Source organism: Melospiza georgiana, chromosome 18 (genome assembly GCF_028018845.1).
Source record: "Melospiza georgiana isolate bMelGeo1 chromosome 18, bMelGeo1.pri, whole genome shotgun sequence".
Taxonomy (NCBI): Eukaryota; Metazoa; Chordata; class Aves; order Passeriformes; family Passerellidae; genus Melospiza; species Melospiza georgiana.
The window spans coordinates 10737645-10757431 of NC_080447.1; the positions used below are offsets into that span (position 1 = coordinate 10737645).

At 41.3% G+C, this 19787-nt stretch overlaps 1 protein-coding gene across 1 annotated transcript in view; it reads right to left on the reverse strand.

Annotated features, from left to right (window-relative positions):
• SPPL3 (signal peptide peptidase like 3) overlaps positions 1-19787 on the reverse strand; it is a 56079-nt gene that overhangs the window by 13260 nt on the left and 23032 nt on the right. Inside the window, exons 2-4 of the mRNA XM_058037159.1 lie at positions 10357-10434; positions 4727-4815; positions 1825-1944 (exon numbers count right to left, since the gene is read on the reverse strand). Of these exons, the coding sequence (XP_057893142.1) occupies positions 1825-1944; positions 4727-4815; positions 10357-10434 (287 nt within the window). The remainder of the gene's footprint in view (positions 1-1824; positions 1945-4726; positions 4816-10356; positions 10435-19787) is intronic.

Genomic DNA, 19787 nt, shown 5'->3' on the forward strand with positions numbered 1-19787 from the left:
GCCCAGCAGGGAACCCTGCACCTCCTGCCCCTGTCCCCGTGCTGGGCTCAGCAGTGACCCTGTGGTGTCCCCGTGCTGGGCTCAGCAGTGACCCCGTGCTGGGCTCCTTCAGAGTGGGAGTTGAACTGACACGAGGAGGAGGAGCTGCTCCCAGTGCTGCTCTGACTGCCCAGGCTTCCAGCCCCCAGGCTCCTGTCCCCTCCAGGTCCCCTCCAGCCCCAATCCTGACTCCCAAGGAGTCCCTTGGGTAACTCCTGCCTGCAGGCACTGCCAGCCTGGGGGCTCTGCCCTCTGCCAGCACTGGGTCCTGGCCTTGGCTGCACCTGTGCTTGCTCCTGACTCTTCCCTGAAAGGCAAATCTCTGTGAGAAGATTTGAGAGGGGTTTAAGAAACCAGACATATCTGTAATGTAGCAGTTCCCCACATGAGCCCCTGCTAGCTACAGAGGATGTAAAATAGCATGGCCTGAGCTTGGTCTGTCCCTCTCAAGGGACAGAGGGACCAAGTTCCACAGCCCCAGGTGCACAACTCCAGCAGGGTCACTCCCACCCTGCAGTACAGCCTCTGAGGAAGCTTTGCATTTCAGAGGTTCTGGGCCCATGCAAGCCCAAGGAAGAGCATGAACACACCATAGAGGCAGGTTTGAGAATAAAGATAGGCAAGAGCACTGACCCCCAGTCCCCTGAGACCTGCAACAACCCCAAGGGACACAGGATCCTCCACTTACACACACAAGTGTTACAAGCAAAGTTACGATTCCCAAGGTCATTTTAAAAATAAATTGACCAATAACCCCAACAAATTAAAATTTCTCTTTTGTCAAAAATCTTTCCTTGTAACATCTTATATATTTGTTTGTATATATTTCCCTCATAGCTAGCATACAGTAGAATCTATCTGAAGTATTTTTTTAATAGGAAAGAACATATGTGCCATAGGTCAAAGTTATAAAAGCAGAATTCAACAGGAGGCAGAATTAGACAGGAGCCCCAAGACAAGAGATTTAAATTTCACCCATCAACATCAGCCCTGTTTGAGAGGCTGGCACAGCTCAGGAGTTAAACCATAAGGGCAAAGCCTGCAGTGAAGCAGGAGAGGATGAGAGGTATTTAGGAGTCTAAAAATCTTCACAGACTCAGTATGTGGACTGAGCACAATTTTTAGAAGCTGCTGTGTATCTGGAGCAGTAGGAAGAATCTTGCTACTGTCAACAGCAGCTGGTCTCTTGAAGAATTCCAAAAAGATCAGTAGGCTTAAATTTTGCAAAAAGCAATGCCCTGGCATTTATTTAAAAGACAAAATGTAAATGCTAAACAGGACTGGAGGATCTGCAACTTATTTGCAGGTAAATTTCAATTTTGTTCTAAATTCAAGCAGTGCAAAAGACTAATATTCAAATGTTAGTGAGACCAGAAAGAGAAAAATTGCATTAAAGCAAAACTAAATTAAAGTAGGAAAGAAGTCTCTGGATAGGATCCCCCAAGTTATTTCCCATGAAGTACTTGAATTCTGAAGTACCATGTACAGTTCTGAGCACCAATTTATAAACAAGTGAATTTCATGCAAAATAACACATCTGGGCATGTTTAGACCTCTGACAATTTATAGTTCAGTAGGTTTAGCACATCTCTAAGTGGAAAATACTTCTCAAATAATACCTGCCTATTTATAGCTACACAGACATGAAAATACAACTGTGAAACCTGAGGATTCTTTTTTTTTAATGTACTGTGACATGTATTATAATTCTTACCAACAATATTTAATTATATCAACACTTTCTGTTCTATTGCAAGTCTTATAAAGAGAAGCAAACTGAGTCACCTGCTGTGCATATTGTAAAGACAACTTGAACTGAGTCGAAGAAGAAGAACATGACGAGGAGAGAGACGGACGCTCCGATGGGCAGGAACAGCGCCTGGGTGGAATCGATGGTTTGAATACCTGCAGGACAGAGGGGACACTGAGCTGGTGACACACAGGGACACAGCCCAGCACAGGGCAGCACATTCCCTCTTGGTGCTCTGTGAGCCCAGCACAGCTGCCTGAGGAGGCTCCAGCTGAGCCCTGCAGAACGCAGGGACTGAGAGCTCAGTCTGACCTTGTGCCATGGACAGAATGAATGACAAGCTATGAAAATTAACATTATTGAGGGATTAGAATCACGTTACACTGAGACACATAAATGTGTTGAACAGAGCATATGTGAGGTTTAATTAATCTCTGACCAGTGTTAGGCTGGCCCAGCTCATGCAAAGGGTGCCACAGCTCAAATTCCACTTGGGTGAAGGCCACCAAGCTCTTAAATTCCATCACAGGCTGCAATCATGAGATAATATCAAACCTAACAATAAAGGGCAGTTTTCAAAAAATACCCAAGTCATTTATCTGTTTATGAAACCACCAGGTCAGTGAAGTGCACTGTAATTGCCTTTTTGCTAAAAACCATCACAAATTCAGGCTCACATTTCATAGCTGGCAGTAATTTTAAACAGGACAGAGATACTGAATTATTTTCTTCTTAGCATTTCCCTCACCTCACCCATGCAGTGTGAATACCAGGGATGTTAATCATGGGACAGGACAACTTTTACTGTATTTCTGAGTTTTCAGAATCACCAGCAAAATTGAGAAGTCCACCTAACCCCACAAATTCCAAGACTTAACCAGTCTCTGCAGCTATTTTTACATTTGATCCCTGGGGAGGAAAGAAGCCAGAAGCAGCAACCCAATTAAAGATACAAGACACACTTCTACTCATAGAGCACTAAAGTAACTACAGGGAGCATCTGAAATAGTCACATGGTAAGTGACCAATAGAAAATAATACAAGACTAAGACCTAGAAGAGATGTAAAACCAGCTTGACATCCACTGTGTTATCCTAAAATAACTAAACACTGCTGTATGAAGGGGTTTTACTAATCCCAGGATTTGAAGGGTAACCTTTAGGGTTGAGACATACACAGTCAAGTAAATATATACAGATTGTGTGTCAGTGTTTCTGTGTAAGAATGTGTCTTATTTTATTTTTTCCTGTCAAGAGTGGCAAGTCATATAAATAACAGGTTATCTGTACAACTCAGTTACCAATGTATCTGAGTATGTGGGAAAACCTCAAACACACATGAAATGCATTCACTACAACTTAGTATCTGTTATAAATATTCAACTATTTCCATAAAAGAAAATCTGAACAAAAAGCATGGAAGTCATGACAGTTGCACATGGTCATGTCATTTATTAGTTCATGCCATGATCTATTTATTACTCTCAAACATAAATAGTACAATAAATTTTAAAAATAAAAAGCAGAAGAATTCAGTCACTTGGGATTTCTATCTACATTGCTGAGGTTTGGCACATTAAGGTGAAGTGCAATGTAGATAGTCCAGTGATGACAGTGTGAAAACACAAAAATTCTAATCTGTGACTTAGACCTGATTCCTCCTGCTCTGAGAAAGCACATTTGTTCATGTCCTTCAACTTCCCAAGGGAAAAACCAAACCAAACAAAAACCCAGAAATGACACACTGCACACCACCTTGGCATCTTGGAATTAGTGCCTGCAGCATTAAATGTCAGAGTTCTTCATTTAATTTCTGATCATTTTGACAGCTAATCTCCTTAATGTGCTTATTCCCTAGCCCCAGACTGTCTTCCCTTCCTTCCCAGATGCCAAAAGCCTCAACTGCTCATTGCTGTATCACCAAGCACAGCAACCTCTTTGCTCTGTGCTGCCAACAGAAGCAGTGCTGTGACAACTATTTAAATTCCAAGAGTCTACATTAGAAAAGACAAAACCAGCATGAGACACATACAACATATGTTATTTCATTCCTCATTTTAAAGCTATGCTTCTTGCTCTAAACAAAACAAGCTTGGCATTCAGGGTTTCATGCACAGGGCTTCTCACTCCTGCCCTCTCTACTCTGGGAAACTATTTCACTCTAGAGTGAATATTGCCTTTTCTCAAAACATGGCAATATAAATTGCCTTCAGTTAAACACAAGTATGAATTTACAACACACTGTGCACACTGTGTTCTACTCTAACTGATCAGCTCCATATTTTCACCTGCAAAACTGTGCATGTCAGATGGCCAAGCTGCCTGCAATCTATTTATAGCCCACAGAAGGGACAGTCACCATGCAGGAGCTGACATGTTAATCCCACCCTGAATAGACAGTGTGCAGACACACACTTTGTGGCCCATTATAAATGAGTTGCCCAGAGCCATGTGAACTCTCTGCTTCAGTTTCTCTACTGATAAGGTGAATCCTCCTCAGGGATTTGTCAGTGCACCCTGCAATCCCTCCCTGCCTACACACTGGCCAACACACCACAGCAACGAGCTCCAGCCAAAAAAGGAATTACACCCCCTTCTCCTGACTGTGGGGTGGCTTTTTTCAAAGTCAAGCTGTTCCCATTTCCAGTCAAGCCTGACAAATTGTGCCACATGCAGTTTTTATGCATAGAAATGTTATGTTGATGTTTTAAATTCAGCTTCCAGGGGTGTGACCCAGCCGTGGACAGCAGTGTCAGAGCACAGCAAGGTGGGAATGCCCAGACACAGCCTGGGACCTGGGAATCTGCAGGTGAGAGTGCCCAGACACAGCCTGGGACCTGGGAATCTGCAATGCAGCAGCTCAGACACAGCCACAGGTGAAGCAGGAGGTGCAGCCCTGAGGTGAAGCACAAAGGGAAGGAGTAAAGCTGACCCTTACTGTTATTGGTGCTGTTGCCATTAAATGACCCAGTGGTGCTGCTGTTGTCCTTCTCTTTGTCCTGATTCTCAAAGTCCATGTTCAGAGACCTGCAGGGAACAAAGCAAATGTGACAGGTGAGATCCAAACTCCTGCTCAGGCTCATCAGCTGCAGTTTCATGCCCACTGCCCCTGGAGAAGCCCTGTAATGCTGGTTATTGCAAACAACACCAGACACAGTGGGAAATTAAAATGACTGAAGTGCTTAGCTCCAAATGAGGCCCCACATCCCAGACTGTGACAGTGAGATCAGTCACCAGTGTCTGCACTGGGGAGTGCTGGAAATCTGTGCTGCTGTTTGTTGTTACCTGATTTCTGGGAAGTGTAGAACATGATGGAAGTACAATAAATATTTCAATTCTCTTGTGAATTTGAACTCTTTCCAAGTCCTCATTTTTGTTCCTTTTCTTTCAAATTTGACTATCAGGTTTCATTTTTAAGACAATAATATTTCCTTCCTTGAAATGTTCTCATGAATGACCCAAACTACCTTTTAAGTGTCTGCTTAATGTAAGGTCTTACTTCACTGAAAAAATTTCAGCAAAGCCTAGAAAATAATCAGATATATATTTTACATGCACACAGAACAGATGACTAGAGGAAGCTCTAAATAAATAGTACAAATTAATACACTTTTATTAATCCATAGGAGCTGACAACATTCCCCTGAATAGCCAGCTCAGCTGCTATTGATTATTTTCATGTTGATATAAACACTTTTTAAAAGTTCTAATTTAGGACAGCATTCTGCCCCTTTTGCCACAGTCCTTCACGTTGATACAACTTTCAAATTATATTCTAACACATTTGACATAACCTTCTGAAAAGGGGGAATTTCACTTAAGGTCTGTTTTGACCAGCAATAATTTCTATTGTTAAATTCAATGTGCTTTTTAACAAAAAATCCCAGCAATAAAGTTTATCATGACAGTTTCTCACTGATGCATGTGTGGTATCCACAATTTAGCTGCATATTGATTTATTCAAATGAGCTACAGAGAACCACCAGAAGCACTGTGCATCTCCCACTGCACAGCTCCTGTCTTAAGCCTACAGCAGCATCCAAGTATTCCAACAGAACTTCCAGGTCAACAGAATTACAGTTCTTTTCAAGTTTAGCTTAACTGAGTTACACAAAGTAAACAAATTCTATTCATTTATCAGACCAGTAACAAGTACACCACGGTCTTCTAAACTTTTCTAGAGGTGTCACAGATATTTTATTGCAGTGCACTGATCATGGACTGCAATGCACAGGTGAGCAAGTCTGTGCTGCAGTCCCAGAACCTGGAATTAGGCACAACCAGGTCTATAGGATCCAAACACAAGTGGTGTATTAAAGACAGAGGGGCTGAGCAGCTTCACTCCACAAAACAAATCCAAGAAAAAGGCTCTTCCAGCACAGAACTGGTTTGCTTCCTTTGCTTCTATTAAGCAAATGCTCCCCAACAGTGTTATGAGATTAAAGCAGCTTCTGGTCTCAGGCAAAACACGAGGAAGCTTCCACCTCAGACCCACAGTGCTTCTACACAGATCATGGATCATCAGCTAAAGAGTTATGGAAACACAGAGGCAATAGAGAACACTAAAATTCTAACAAATTAATCTGTTGTTCTTAGCTTGTTCTTTTAAAGATCTCTTTGCTCTGCCCTTTGTTTGGAGTGCCTCCATCATTCACTTGCACTCCCCTTTCCCCCATTATGCATTGTAGCTTTATAGTTTTCCTCTCAAGCTATAAAAATTTGGGAGGAGGCTGACAGCCCTCCAGGACTTGGTCCAAGATTCACACAAACAAGATAATTCTTTTCTCAGGGCAGTGTTTCCTTCCCCTCTGAATTACCACAGTTTAGCAAGAACCTCACACCATCATTCTCCCAGTGGCATCGAGCAACTCATAACTTAAGGGATTTCTATCAGCAGAGAAAAATGGAAATAAAACCTATCACATCTACTCTCATAAACAACCTCAGCCCCTCTCTTTTCATTGCCATAGTGTCAGCAATTATTATTACCTATAAATATCCCTGCCTCCAAAGTAAGCATAAATTAGGAAATTACTTTCACTTAACAACACAGCTGCTCTTCCAAGCCAACCTCTGAATAATCTCCAACTGTTTTATGATCTGGCTCTTCCCTCTGCTACAAATTATCACTAACATACTAAAAAAACCTAAGAAGCAATCACTAAAACACCTTCCAAGAAAGTTAAAAATCATACTGTAAACAAGATAAACTCAGAACTACTGGGCTGTAGAGAAATGGCAAGCTGGGAAACATTCCCTGCTTTGCTCAAGTTTCTCCTGGGCTCCCAAGGGAAGGCTGAGTCAGCATCTCCCCTGGGGCACTGAGCTGCTCCATTGTTTCTTCTGTGGGTCCTCAGAGCTGCAGCTGGTTGCATTTCCAGTGCAGGGTTTCAAAGCAAGTCACCCTCTCCCAGGGAGCCCCTCGGGAGGGTTACACCGAGGCCAGAGCAATGAGTAATGCTGGCACTGCCTGCAAAGCTCAGATTCAACCATGCATCACTCCACTGCACAAATGCCTCAGGGAGACCCTGCAGGACATGTTCTCATCAAGCAATGGAGAAAACAGGAATGCAAGGATTTATCTATAGGGGCACCTGCAGATGCAACTTATTGAGAAGTCCCTTCTTGCTCTAGCAGTGAGGACAGCCACCCACCTGAGAGCTGTGGGAGCATGGGAATGCCATGCTGGAAAGCCAACCCTCAGCACAACATGTTCACAGGACACTGGGTTCACCAGGTGAGCTCCTTTCTATTCACACCCACACTTTGGACACTCAAAGCCAGAGACAGAAGGCCCCGGGGTCATCCCACACTTCTGGTTTGGCTCAAAAGCAGGTATTTGAACAGGTAGATTCTGGGTTAAATCTGGCTTTACATAAGCTGAGAGCCCCTGTCTGGGGATGTGATAGGATAAAGATTTAGCTGCTACCTGCAAAGCAACCCCAACATTAAAGTCACAGAGAAGCATTTGGACAAGGAGGTGGCTGTCCTGCCCTCAGAGACACCCTGTTCCAGGCTGAGCTCACCTCTTTAGAAATCCACAGCTAACACCTCTACTTGCATGTTCCAGCTTACAGCTTGTAATGGTTTAAGGGATTAGAGCTGCCCCTTTGGCAGCCAGCAATACAAGTATGTCAAGCTCAAGGACTGGGAGCAGTCAGAATGTGCATGAGAGAGACGTTCAGAAGGGCTGGAAGCAAAATCTCCTGAGCGGGCACAAACGCAGGCAGGAAATGCTCATTCAGAGAAGGGAACTCCTCTCTAGGGCTGCACTTGGTTCTGGGCTTCACCCACAATTTATCAGACATTCCTCTGAGCATACTGGGAGTTTGGGATTTTTTCATTTGTTTTGGACAAATGCTGCTTCTATTAATAAGGACAGTGGACCAAGGCTTTCCTTTGTTCCCCTGACACTGCCTCAGATTAGATCCAGCACACACGTGGATTTTATCCTAATGACTCACCCACCCAATTCCTTCTGATCCTATTACTGCACTTCTGTTTCAGCCACTTGCCAGGAATATTACAACTACTCTACCTGCTTCTTTTCAGTTGAAAATCAGAAAGCGAGCCCACCTTCTGCAACACAAAGGTTAACTGAGGAGTGCTATTTTCTTTTTGTCTTACAACAGCTCTGCAGGAGACGAGCACTCAAATCCAGATGAACACACCACTGCTGACAGATGAGAATGAGCACCCTCAGCTGTAACTTTTATCTTTCCAGCACATCAGTTTTCTAAGAAAATTCATCCACTTTGCCAGAAGTTTTCATTTTACTACTTTAAGAACTTCCAGATGAATATAATTTTGTAACTTACTACCACACTTTAATTTCTTAAATAACTTAATTGTATTTCAGACCTGTTTGTTAACACCACTGCACAATTCTCTGTAAAAAACTGGTTTTGACCTCACTCTCTGATCAAAGACAATCAGTTTGTCCAAGTCCCCAATGTAACTGTGGGTTTTAGCTCAGACACCTGCTAAAGGAATCACATATAGGAGATGAATTAGGAAAGCAATTTTAAAACTCTGGGACCCTATTTTGGTCTGTAACTCACATTGTGGGGTCTTCAGGATACACACAAAGGCAAAAGACTAAAACAGGACATTTCCTCAATGGTTTGTATCCAACACCATCCCACCACTCCATCCATGAGTCAGATTGCTCTGGAGTTCACAGTCCTTGCTAGGTGAGTAGTTTTAAATGTAAAGTATAGGACAAAATGCTAAGAGCATGTGTAGGTACCAAGAGGAAGAGGATGGCAAACAGCAGGGGAAAATTTTGAAGGGCAAGGAGCTCCAAGAAAGAAGCAATTCAAGTTCACACACTCCTGCTGTTTTATATTGCACTATGCTTTCATAATTGAATCTTAATAAATGCTATTGCTTCTTGCAGACAGATGCATAGTTCCTTTTTACACAATAGCATAAACTCAAATAGTTAAAAACTTAATTAGTTCCTTGACAATATGCTAATCTGACTCAAAACTTGAAGAAAAAACTAAACAAATCCAACCTTTGATTACTTTTTTATTCTGATCATCTCTAGATTTTGTTTTCCCAAAGCTTTCTATTTTAATTTCACCAGCAGTGCTGTTAGCTAACGCTTGCTAACAACACCAGACAGCTCCTGCAAAAAAATTGCCTCTTTCATTATATGACTTTATTAACTTACAGTAGTGATATAAAACCTCTTATCCTAAAACAGCTGCAGCTGACATCATATGGATGAGCACCGCTATCATCTATTTCAGGAGTGCTCATAGCAGTTCAGAGACTCCACAGTGAGTGTAAGGCCTTTTATCACAGAGCTGTGAAATGAAGCAATGTTCTTCAAGAAGCAGAAAGAAAACAATGCTGTATTTAAGTTTAAAAAAATACTTTCATATTGTGATGATATTGTTTCAATATTTCAGTATGAGCCTCGTTCCTTAGGTGCCATTACAGTAAAACAAACTGTATAATACAGCATGCAAGTCTAAAAGGACAATTGTGTTTTCTCTGAACTATACTCAAGTCTCCTAAAATGAGGCAAATTTGATTTTTGAAGACTCAGACTCATCCTGCAGCAGTTCTCAGATGTTTTACTGGAGTTGAACACTGGCAGTGTTTCCCATTTCCCCATGAAGCTGTTACTGACACCGGAGCAAGCAGCAGTGGGACTCAGGGATTGCTGCTCCACAGGACAGGTCTGAAATCACAGCAGAGCATTCCCAATCTACACCTCTGGCTAATGGATTGAAAACTCTGCTATCCAGAACATTACCTTCTATCTGTCCCAACAATCCTTTTCTACTCTCTAAAATAGGATTTTACAGAGCTGTCCTCAAGGACTGACTTTTAAGTCATCTTATATGTGCTTGTAAAATGACAATTGCATCCTTCAGAAACCCCAGCTTGCTATTATTGCTTCCTTTTCTATTTCCTTCTCAGAAGCAAATAATTTTTATGTCTATGTCTGACAAAGATACAATGAAACAAAAAAGGCATAAACTGTATTCAGTCACTTGCAATATTTTTACTTGAAAAATAAAACTCTGCAGAACCTTAAAAAGAAAATCTTACCTGAAACTGCCGTAGACTATGAGGAGAATAGAAATCAGGAAGGTAGACACTTGACTGGAATCCACAAGGGAATATGCCCTGCAATTAGGAAAAAGAAGGCAGGTTTGTCATTGTGAGTGTCCATTTGCTAATTCTTTTTCTTATTTTAATATAAATACAGAAACGGATGACCAATCACTGGAGCTCCCTCTGGAGTTCTTGTCTCATCTGGAACACAAAACCTGTAGCTTGTGAATTCACTCATTATATTCAAGGCTGCAGCATGAAAAACCTGCACAGCCAAAAAAGGACAACTCAAAAGCCTTGTGCTAATTTATTCTGAACTCACCAGATTCAGGGGTTTTTCCTCAAACTCATTAAAATCACTTCCATTGCAGCTACTGCAAAACCTGCACATCAATAACAGTAACCTTTACACCTTCATAGGGGCACCATGGCAGCTGAGGCTCACTTAGCAGGGGGAAAAACCCAAAACAAACAAAAGAAACTCCCAAACCTCACAACAAGCAGCAACATTCATTTATTAAACCACACTCAATCACCTCCCTATTCCAGCTTGCAGATCACTCAATGCAGGATTACTGATGCACATTTCAAACCCAGCTTTACCTGACTGACTTCCTAATGTAACCCCCTGTGTTTAAAGCATGAAAAATGAACATTCATGCAGCAGAGGCCACTGTGCTGGCAGGGCACAGCAGGCAAGGGAGGCTCTGGGAGTCACTCAGCAACTCCCAACAGGTTCTCCATAACTTGTACTAAAGCAATGGAAAAGAACAAGAAAAATACTCTGTGTTAATTGCATTAGTCTTATCCTACAAGAACATAACTGAATATTTCTGAAACCAACCAAAAAGCCCAATTTCAGCAAGGCTATGGATATGGAACAAAGATAATTGAATTACATGATTGTTCCAAATTAAGTACCACTGAGCAAATAAAAACTGAAGATACGAGACAGTTAAAGAAACACTCATCCCATTCCCAATTCAAAAGCAATTTAGAGATAATTACCACTAGACACACAATTTAAAATACTTTTGTTTAATATATAAACACAAATGTGAATCTTCTACTACAGAAACTCAATATTAAACATCACTGACAGACTGCCTCTTCCAGATGGAATTATATACTTGTGCAATAAGCTTTTAAGAAATTAGATACTGCTTTGGTTAATTACCATTAATAACTTCCACATATCTCCACAATAAAGTGAAAATCAGGTATCTTATTTGCTCATAATGCTGGCCAACACAAAGACAATCTTAAGCTTTAAGTATTGTATTTTCTTTGTATGCATGATCTTTAGTTCCAGGCTGTGGAATAGAGCCCTGAAAAGCATCCATGAAGATCAACAGAGTGAATTGCAAATACATGCAACACAGTAACTCAGCACTTACCACCAGTGCACACATAAATGTTCAGGTTATACACAGTGCAGTTCACAGCACATGACTTCCATGCCATGGTTACAGCTAAACTCACACCAAAGAAAGAGCCTGAGCACATTCACACTGGGTCTGTGTCCTGTTTCCAGCTCTGACTTCAGAAGGAAGCATTCCCTCATCCAGCCTTGCACAAAGGGAAAGGAAAGCTTTGCATTGTTTGGATTTGAGAATAAATAGTGGAACTCGTCTATTAAAAGAATACTCAGAAACTCCACATTTATAAGAAAAACAAAATTAATGGAATTTCATAATGGATTAAACATGGCCAGGGTTATGCACTGAATTTTATTAACTTATGTTCATAAAATTTTATCTTCACAAATCAGCAAATACTTTTGAGATGAACAATGTTTGCTACATAATTCTTCATTCGGTGACAAGACTGGAGGCTATGATAATTAAAATGCCATTTTGTCATCATTTTAAATGTTAGTCACAACAACGCTGTAAATGTTACAAAGATTCATAAAACAGATAAAATAGAGATGATGGAGCATGGATCAGCCCTGTGCATAAACCATCAGTCTTGTATTAAAACTGAGAGCCCTCTGGTTGGATAAAGAAACTGAAGAAATGCAAACCCATGTTAAACACTGATCTCACACATCCCAGCCCTGCTGTCAGGCTGCACTGGTGCTCAGGACTGCAACCTGCTGATTCTGTGCCAGGCAGAAATGAGAATTAAAGTCCTCCCGTGCTGCACAAGTGCAACAGAGTAAATAGAAACTCATCACAGAGCAGAGATGTTTCCTGACCATCCCCTAAAACAACCTCAAAGCTCAGTGCTGCTACCAGGATAATGGTCTGGGGAATTTCATATTCACTGATATTCCAGCAAACAGGGCCAGGGAGATGCAGTCACACTTTCCTTCCTCCTCAGGCAGCTGGAAAAAAAGCAAGGCAAAACACACAGAGTGTGACAGGCTGAACTGAGAGAGCAGCTCAGGCATGTCCAGATTCCATCCAAAGTTTCCAACACAAGTAACCCACAAGGAAACTTGAAGGATAATTTTACAATGCCAAAGTGAATCTCATTGTAATAAAACCTCACATCTTTTAAACATTAAATTTCCCTACATTATTTAAGGTATTGCACAAGACCTGAAACCCAAAATCCTATCCACTGACTGGATGGACAGTTTGTTAAGAGACTAAAAATCCTTGATCCCAAATAAATACTTTCTAACACCTTAATCTAGGTTAGAGGTAATAAGCAAATTACTATCACTGAAAGAATGAAAAAGTAAGATTACTTCCAAATTTTTAATATTATTCAAAATGCCAGTGTCTTGCAAACCAATCTGTAATTTTAACTGAAATTTAAATAACCTTCTACAAGCCAAACAGATTCCACATGCACTAACAGAATTCTCCTACAGGCACATTTCAAGTGTGCACATTGATGTGCTCTCACAGCCAAGCAGCATCAGTGCCATGCTGCTCTCAAATGGCACCAGCCAAAGCCAGAACCCACAGCAATGACAGTTTTCAGAAGCTGCAGTCACATTTAAGCAGCCTTCCAGTGCACATATAAAAATGAAACCAGCTTCCTTCTAACAAGGTATTTCTGTAAAACTCTTCAATCTTGGAACAAGTAATGGAAACTTATGCACAGAAAATGCCTGTAACAAGCTCGTGCACAATTATCCTTTGACTTAAGTACTGATTTTAGATGCAACTCTCAGTACTTACAACAGGACAATCTACAAAGAAAATATTATTCTTCATCCTCAATCTGAAAATTAATACTGATAAGGCCAGGCTAAAGGCTCTTTTGAAGCTGACTTCAGTGCAGTTCACCTGTGTGTCATGTTACAAGAACAACTCCCAGCTCATTTCCAAACTCCGGCATATGTGCAGAACACTGCTCAAAGTACAAAGACAACTTGGGTTTTCCCAAGGAAATACATTTTTCAGGATTCTTGCACCACCACACCTGAAATTCCACATCCATGTAAGGAAGCTGGTTTAAGAATTACTATTAATGAATCTATCAGATTCTAACTTATTTAAGTAACAAGTAATTAATTATTACACTCTAGTACTTAATAAAACCAAGCGCTCTGCTGCCTTAAGACCATTTTCCCAGCCAGCTGCTGAGAGCTGACTTCTATAATCTGAGCTCTCACTCTGAACCTGCATCTTTACATGGCTGAGATCAATTTTCATAAATTCTCTGCCATGAGGCATCTATTTCTGGCAGCTCCATGGGCAAGGCTCAGAACACAGAGCCTGCTAAGGCATGCCAAGGCAGAGACACAGCAAGCACTGTTCCATGACATATTCTGTGTGTCTGCCCCAGAGGCTGACAGTGAGAGCATTGTGCACACAACAATCCCAGCAGGGCTGTCCAGCCTGGCACAGAGAGCTCCATGGACCTTTACCTACAGAACAACTCCAGGGGTGCCCACTGGGACACAGCAGCACTCCCAAACAGAAACCAGGCAAACACACCACAGCCCTGAGAGCTGGTGTGCAAGCAGCACTGTCCTCTCTTCTGGGAAAAATGAATAACTTCTGTATTCCCAAGGGAACAGAGAGCCACTTCATTCCCAGCCAGGGAAGATGGGAACCAGCTCATCAAAGGTGCCACAACAACAGTCATGGCACCACACTGAAGACTCTTGGAAGCTCTTTCCTCTGAATCAGCAGCTGCAGGTCAAGCTCTTTGCCCCTGTCCCTTCAGGTCCAAGCTCACCTGTCTTTGTGGACATTCACCCCACCAGGCTCTGCCATCTGCCTGTTTTCTATTATGAACCTTCTGGGGTTTTTTTCTTTTGTATTTCCCCTCAAGAAAATCACCCAGTCAATATAAGCACTGCTTTTCATGTTTCAGCTCCTCCTTGTCACCAGAAGACAGTTTCTGCATAACAAACCCCTTCCTTCCAAACCTCCAGCAGGAAACCTCAGGCAAAGTCTGGAGATTCTTTTTGCCCTCTGTGTTGAGCAGTGAGAATCTGCAATCTGAATTTGTTCAATCAAGACCCAAACCAGGAACCAAAGGGATCTCCAGATGACAGTGCAGAGCATTCCCCTCCTGTCATGGGCAATCTGAAATGACCACAAGCCAACACAACCATCACAAAAACAACTTCTCACCTTTTCCAATCACCTGTTCTTCTTCATCTCATCTCTGCATAACCATCTGCAAAATCACACACAAAACCAGACTGAGGAACCTGCCTCCCTGAATAAAAATGATGAACAAATGGGAGAGTTTCTCAAGTGATTCAGACTCCTGATCTGACCCTTTTCTGGACGTAAAATAAAAGAGAAAAGACTTTTCAGTGGCAGCATTAGCTTAAGTGCCCCAAAATTATTGTTCATTATATTAGGGATGCTTTATGTATTTGGAATAAAAACACCTTTCTGTTTGCACAAGATGCCTACTAAATGTATAATCATAAAAATTAAACACAGATGAGTAAACATCAGTCCTGACTCCCAGGTACAAGAGACATTATTGTGAAGAATTGTGCCAAGGGGGCAAGGAGAGGCCTGTGCCCTGAGGTTTCCATAGCAATGCACCCTCAAGGCCTTGGACATGAATCATTCCCATCCAAAAGCTGCTGTAACAGCACAAGACAAACCCTCCCTGCTCACTCACAGTACCTATACAGGAATGCAATAATAGAGCAACAAATAACTCACAATGACTTGGAAACTGCAGCAGATGAACTAAGTTCACTAAAGCTCACATGAAGAGAGATGGCATTTCATCATGGATTTTTTTTAATCCAAGAGTTCACAAGATTGAGGAAAACAAGACTATAAAAGGATGGTAAGCATGCTAGATAGGCTTGAGTACAGATGGATTAAAATAGAAAAGTTTTTGCTGTGTTTAATGGGACCAAATCTACAACTTGCAGATATCACAGAATCACAAATTCACACTGGGAATGGAGGGAGATAATTTAATTCACTGATCTTACTCTGGGGAGAGACAATCAGTCATGACAGGTGCTTACCTCATCTGTTGTTAAAAATTAATTGGTGAAAAATTCAGGGACTTTCTTGACATGTAATGTAACTCTGACTGCAATTTTTGTCCGCAATTTTTCTCCTTTGAAAAGTCCTTTTCAAAACTCATGGAGAGCTTTTCATACTGGCCACATCTGGGGTGAAGTGGATCCAAACATGAATGGATATTTCCACTCACATATTTCAGTTTCTGAAGGATGTGGCTGCTTGAGAAGTGACCACACAAAACTTCAAATATTCTTCAGCCCACATTAAATCCATGACTATTTACCCAATCACTATGGTACTTTTCACTTGCATTTCAAATACCACCCTTATAACCAAATGTCCACTGTCTCCTCACAAGGTAAGTGACATTAATCCATACCCAACATGCATCCCAATCCTCTTCAAAAGAAAATTCCTCATAGGTGGGTACCAGGATTGGAACAGTGATGTCAGGGCACCTCCCTCTGCCTCTCCCTCCTTGCTCTGTACTCAGCATTCATTCCCAGAACTCTTCATTCCCAGAACCTGCTGAAGGCACACATTCAGTGTGAGGGTCCCATCTCAGCTGATGGGCAACTCTTTCAAAGGGAAATTTTAAAAATCCCCACTATAATTAAAAAAAAACCCAAAACACAAAAACCCCCCAAAAAACCACTAAACCAAATCAGAACTTCTGCTGGAAATCTGGTGTTCAATGTCAAAATCAAGGATGGAGAAAATTTCCACTCCCCTCCTCCCAAGGGCTTCATGTATTTCAAAGCATTTTTAGTGTGTTTATTCCATCAGTGATTGTCTTGGCAACAGAAAAACAGAAAGTCAAGAAATAGCAGTTGGTAAACTTGAAGCAAGCTGCAGAGTATTTCTGCACTTCCTCTGCCCCACACCAGATTTTTATAGCCATTAACTCCACATGGAAAACAACATTCACCCTCACACTGCTGCACTGACCCAAGGGCTGTGGCTTTTTTGGATCATGCAAGAATGTGCCACTCATGAGGAAAACATTTTCCTGAATCTACCTGCTTTGTAAGCTTTTAAACATTCTACTATTTTATTCCTTAAAAAGAGTGTGTGGTAACTCAGTGATTAGGGCAATTTATTGCTAAGAGCAATTCATTGCTGATGCTCAGGTACCTGGCACTTGTGAGCTGCCACTGTAGAATTATTTATTAAGAGCACAAATCAAACTCAAGGACTCCAGAGCACAGTCCTAGGGCACATGAAAGAAGAGCACTGCCATGGACATGAAGATCAATTACAGCTAATTGCACAAACACTCATTTTGGCTGGGGGTGGGCTCACTCCATAGGTACAACCAATTCTGCTTTTTTCCTTTCCTGGATCCCAGGTCAAGGGTATGACTAAAAAGCCTCTTTCAGCTGCCTTACATGTGTAAGATATACACATACTTAAGAGCCTCCATTAGGCTTGCTGCCAAACCAAAGTTAAATCTGAGTGTAACAGTTAAAGGTATAATTTTAAGTGTGAAGTCATGGCACCCACAGCTGTAAACATATCTCAAGACTCTTCTATTCTTTAGTGTGATTCATAGGAAAAGCAAGCAAATTGCTATGGCTTTGCTTCTGTTAAAGGAGTAGCTTGTTTTCTAAAGTAAGTTTACAATTTCATCTCATTGTCACATGCAGATCTCACTGTCATGCTAAGTATGAGTAATTCAGGGAAACATGGGTTATGTCAGAAAATAAAACAAGTCTAAAGTGAAACAAAACAAAGAGAAAAGAGTAATATGGAATGTCCCACTAAAACCAGACTTTCCTACACAGACTCTGAGGGCTCAGGCAAGCACTTCAAACTGTAACCAGAGAACAATTCTGCTGTTTACCAGGCAGAGCTCCCAGAACAACATTTTCACACTATTAAATACCATACATAGATTTTTTCCTACCCATACAATTTTAAATCCCAAGCACCTCCTCTATTCTTTCCAGAAAGCTGATTCCCTAAATTATTTCTGCAAAACCAAATTCTAAGCTCCCAACTAAATTGCTAAGAGCAAACACTCCTCTGAGCTCACTTTGAGAGGAAATTGAAGTATCCAGTACGGCATCAGTGGACACAGACTTGAAAAAAAAACAAATTCTGTTAAAAACATTCTCCAAGCTACTCCTTTGGCTCACCCCACTGTTTGCCACCAGAACAAAGAATAACATGTTTCACAGTTTTTTGGAATTACAGCCACTGGAAGATTTCCAGATTTCACATTCTGCTTGGTGCACTCATTTCCTTGCAGGAATGGGAGCACAACTTCCAGTCCCTGCATGGAAGCACAACAATACTTCAGTCATGCAAAGGAACATTATCCCAAACCAGCACAGGACCGTGCCCACATACCTCAAAAATATTTTCAGCTCCTGATGTCCCCAGAACTCCATTGGAACCAGAGTCAACAGGACATTTGGGAGCTAACTTTGCAATCAGTGGTAAATGGAGAACAATTAACCAGTACAGCTTCAAATAAGTTGAACTGGACACACATATCTGAGTATGGAGCAGCCTGAACTAAAATAGAGATCCAAAAATCATAGGCTTGTCTTTGACATTGCTGTCACAGAAAACACTGCCATTTTTATTCCACACTGGATACCTAATTTTTATCTCTTACCTAAATACACACAAAACACTTTTCTGACAATCCTTATATTATTAAGGAGGATTGGTTGGTTGATTTAGACTGGGTCAAGAGTTTTGCTCTAAACTTGACAAATGAAAAAGGATCTGGGAACCTTCCCTCCTTTCTTTCTCAAAGAAAGAAAAAATAAGCAGTCATGAAAAGCAGAGCATGCTTTTGCTGCCAAATATATGTGACCACCAGCCAAGGAATCCTCTCCAGAAGCAAGATTTGGAAATTGTATCACCAGGATTTTGAAAATGTGAAAAGTACATCTATACAGTGATGTCTGCAATAGGGGACCTCCACTGAAGGAGTATAATTTCAACTGAACAAGAATATGTGGAAAAACACATATTTTGATATCAAGATACAGAGCTTGTTAGTAGCAAATGTTTTATTTGATTTTATATTTTAATTGTGTCATGTTTGTTTCAATTGAGCTGTACCAGATCAGGCAACTTCTTCCACAACACTGGCATCTACTGCAGACCAGCTCCAGCAAACTGCTGGGCCAAGGCACAGCCCTGGTTCTGCTTCCTAAAACCATTGTTACTTTTATCCCTCCTTGACAATTAAATCTGAAGGACACCAGCTTATGATAGGATTTGCCTATGCTGGTTTGAAAACTGAAAGCTTGAGGCAAGGAAAGCCCAACAGGCTCCACTGCAAACTGCATCAACTTCAGTTTGCTCACCTCTGATTCAGGGGCATTAAGAGTTTTGCAAACAAAACCTGCTTTTTCAAATACTTGCCACTACAATTAGCTTGGGTTTTGATATTAAAACTTATTCACAGACAGGAGAAGAAGAAAGAAGTAGAAAAAGCCATCACAGCCCTGTTTTTATAAAGCAAGTTTGATTCAGGCCAGCAGCTGCACAATCAGCAGGTGTGACACAAAGAGAAAAGGAGTCAAGATGTGGCCATGAACAAGGGGGGACTAAAATCCTTTAGGGAACAGCTTACAGACAGATCTCACTGAGCACATTGTAATACACACACCTGTAATCCAAGCTTTGCTGGAGCTAAAGTAAATTAAACAAAATTCACCTTCCTATCTTCCTGTACCCAACCTTCCATGCATTAATTAAGTTAATTTTTAAAACAGACCACAAGTACTGTAGTTGCTGCAATATATGATAACATTTTATAATACTGTGTGCTATTTCAGCCCTTTCAGATTTGGTTTTCATTAATAAACTGCAGATAACTTTGCTCCAGCAGCACAGCTCCACCACAGGACACCTCGAGGCAGTCACTGACAACAAACCCAGCATCAACAACAAACAGGGCACTCACTGAGGGGCAAGAAGCAGCCACACTGCACTTGAGAGGGCAAGACTATCAGCTTGTTTAAAGGATGCTTGAGGATGAGAAAAAAA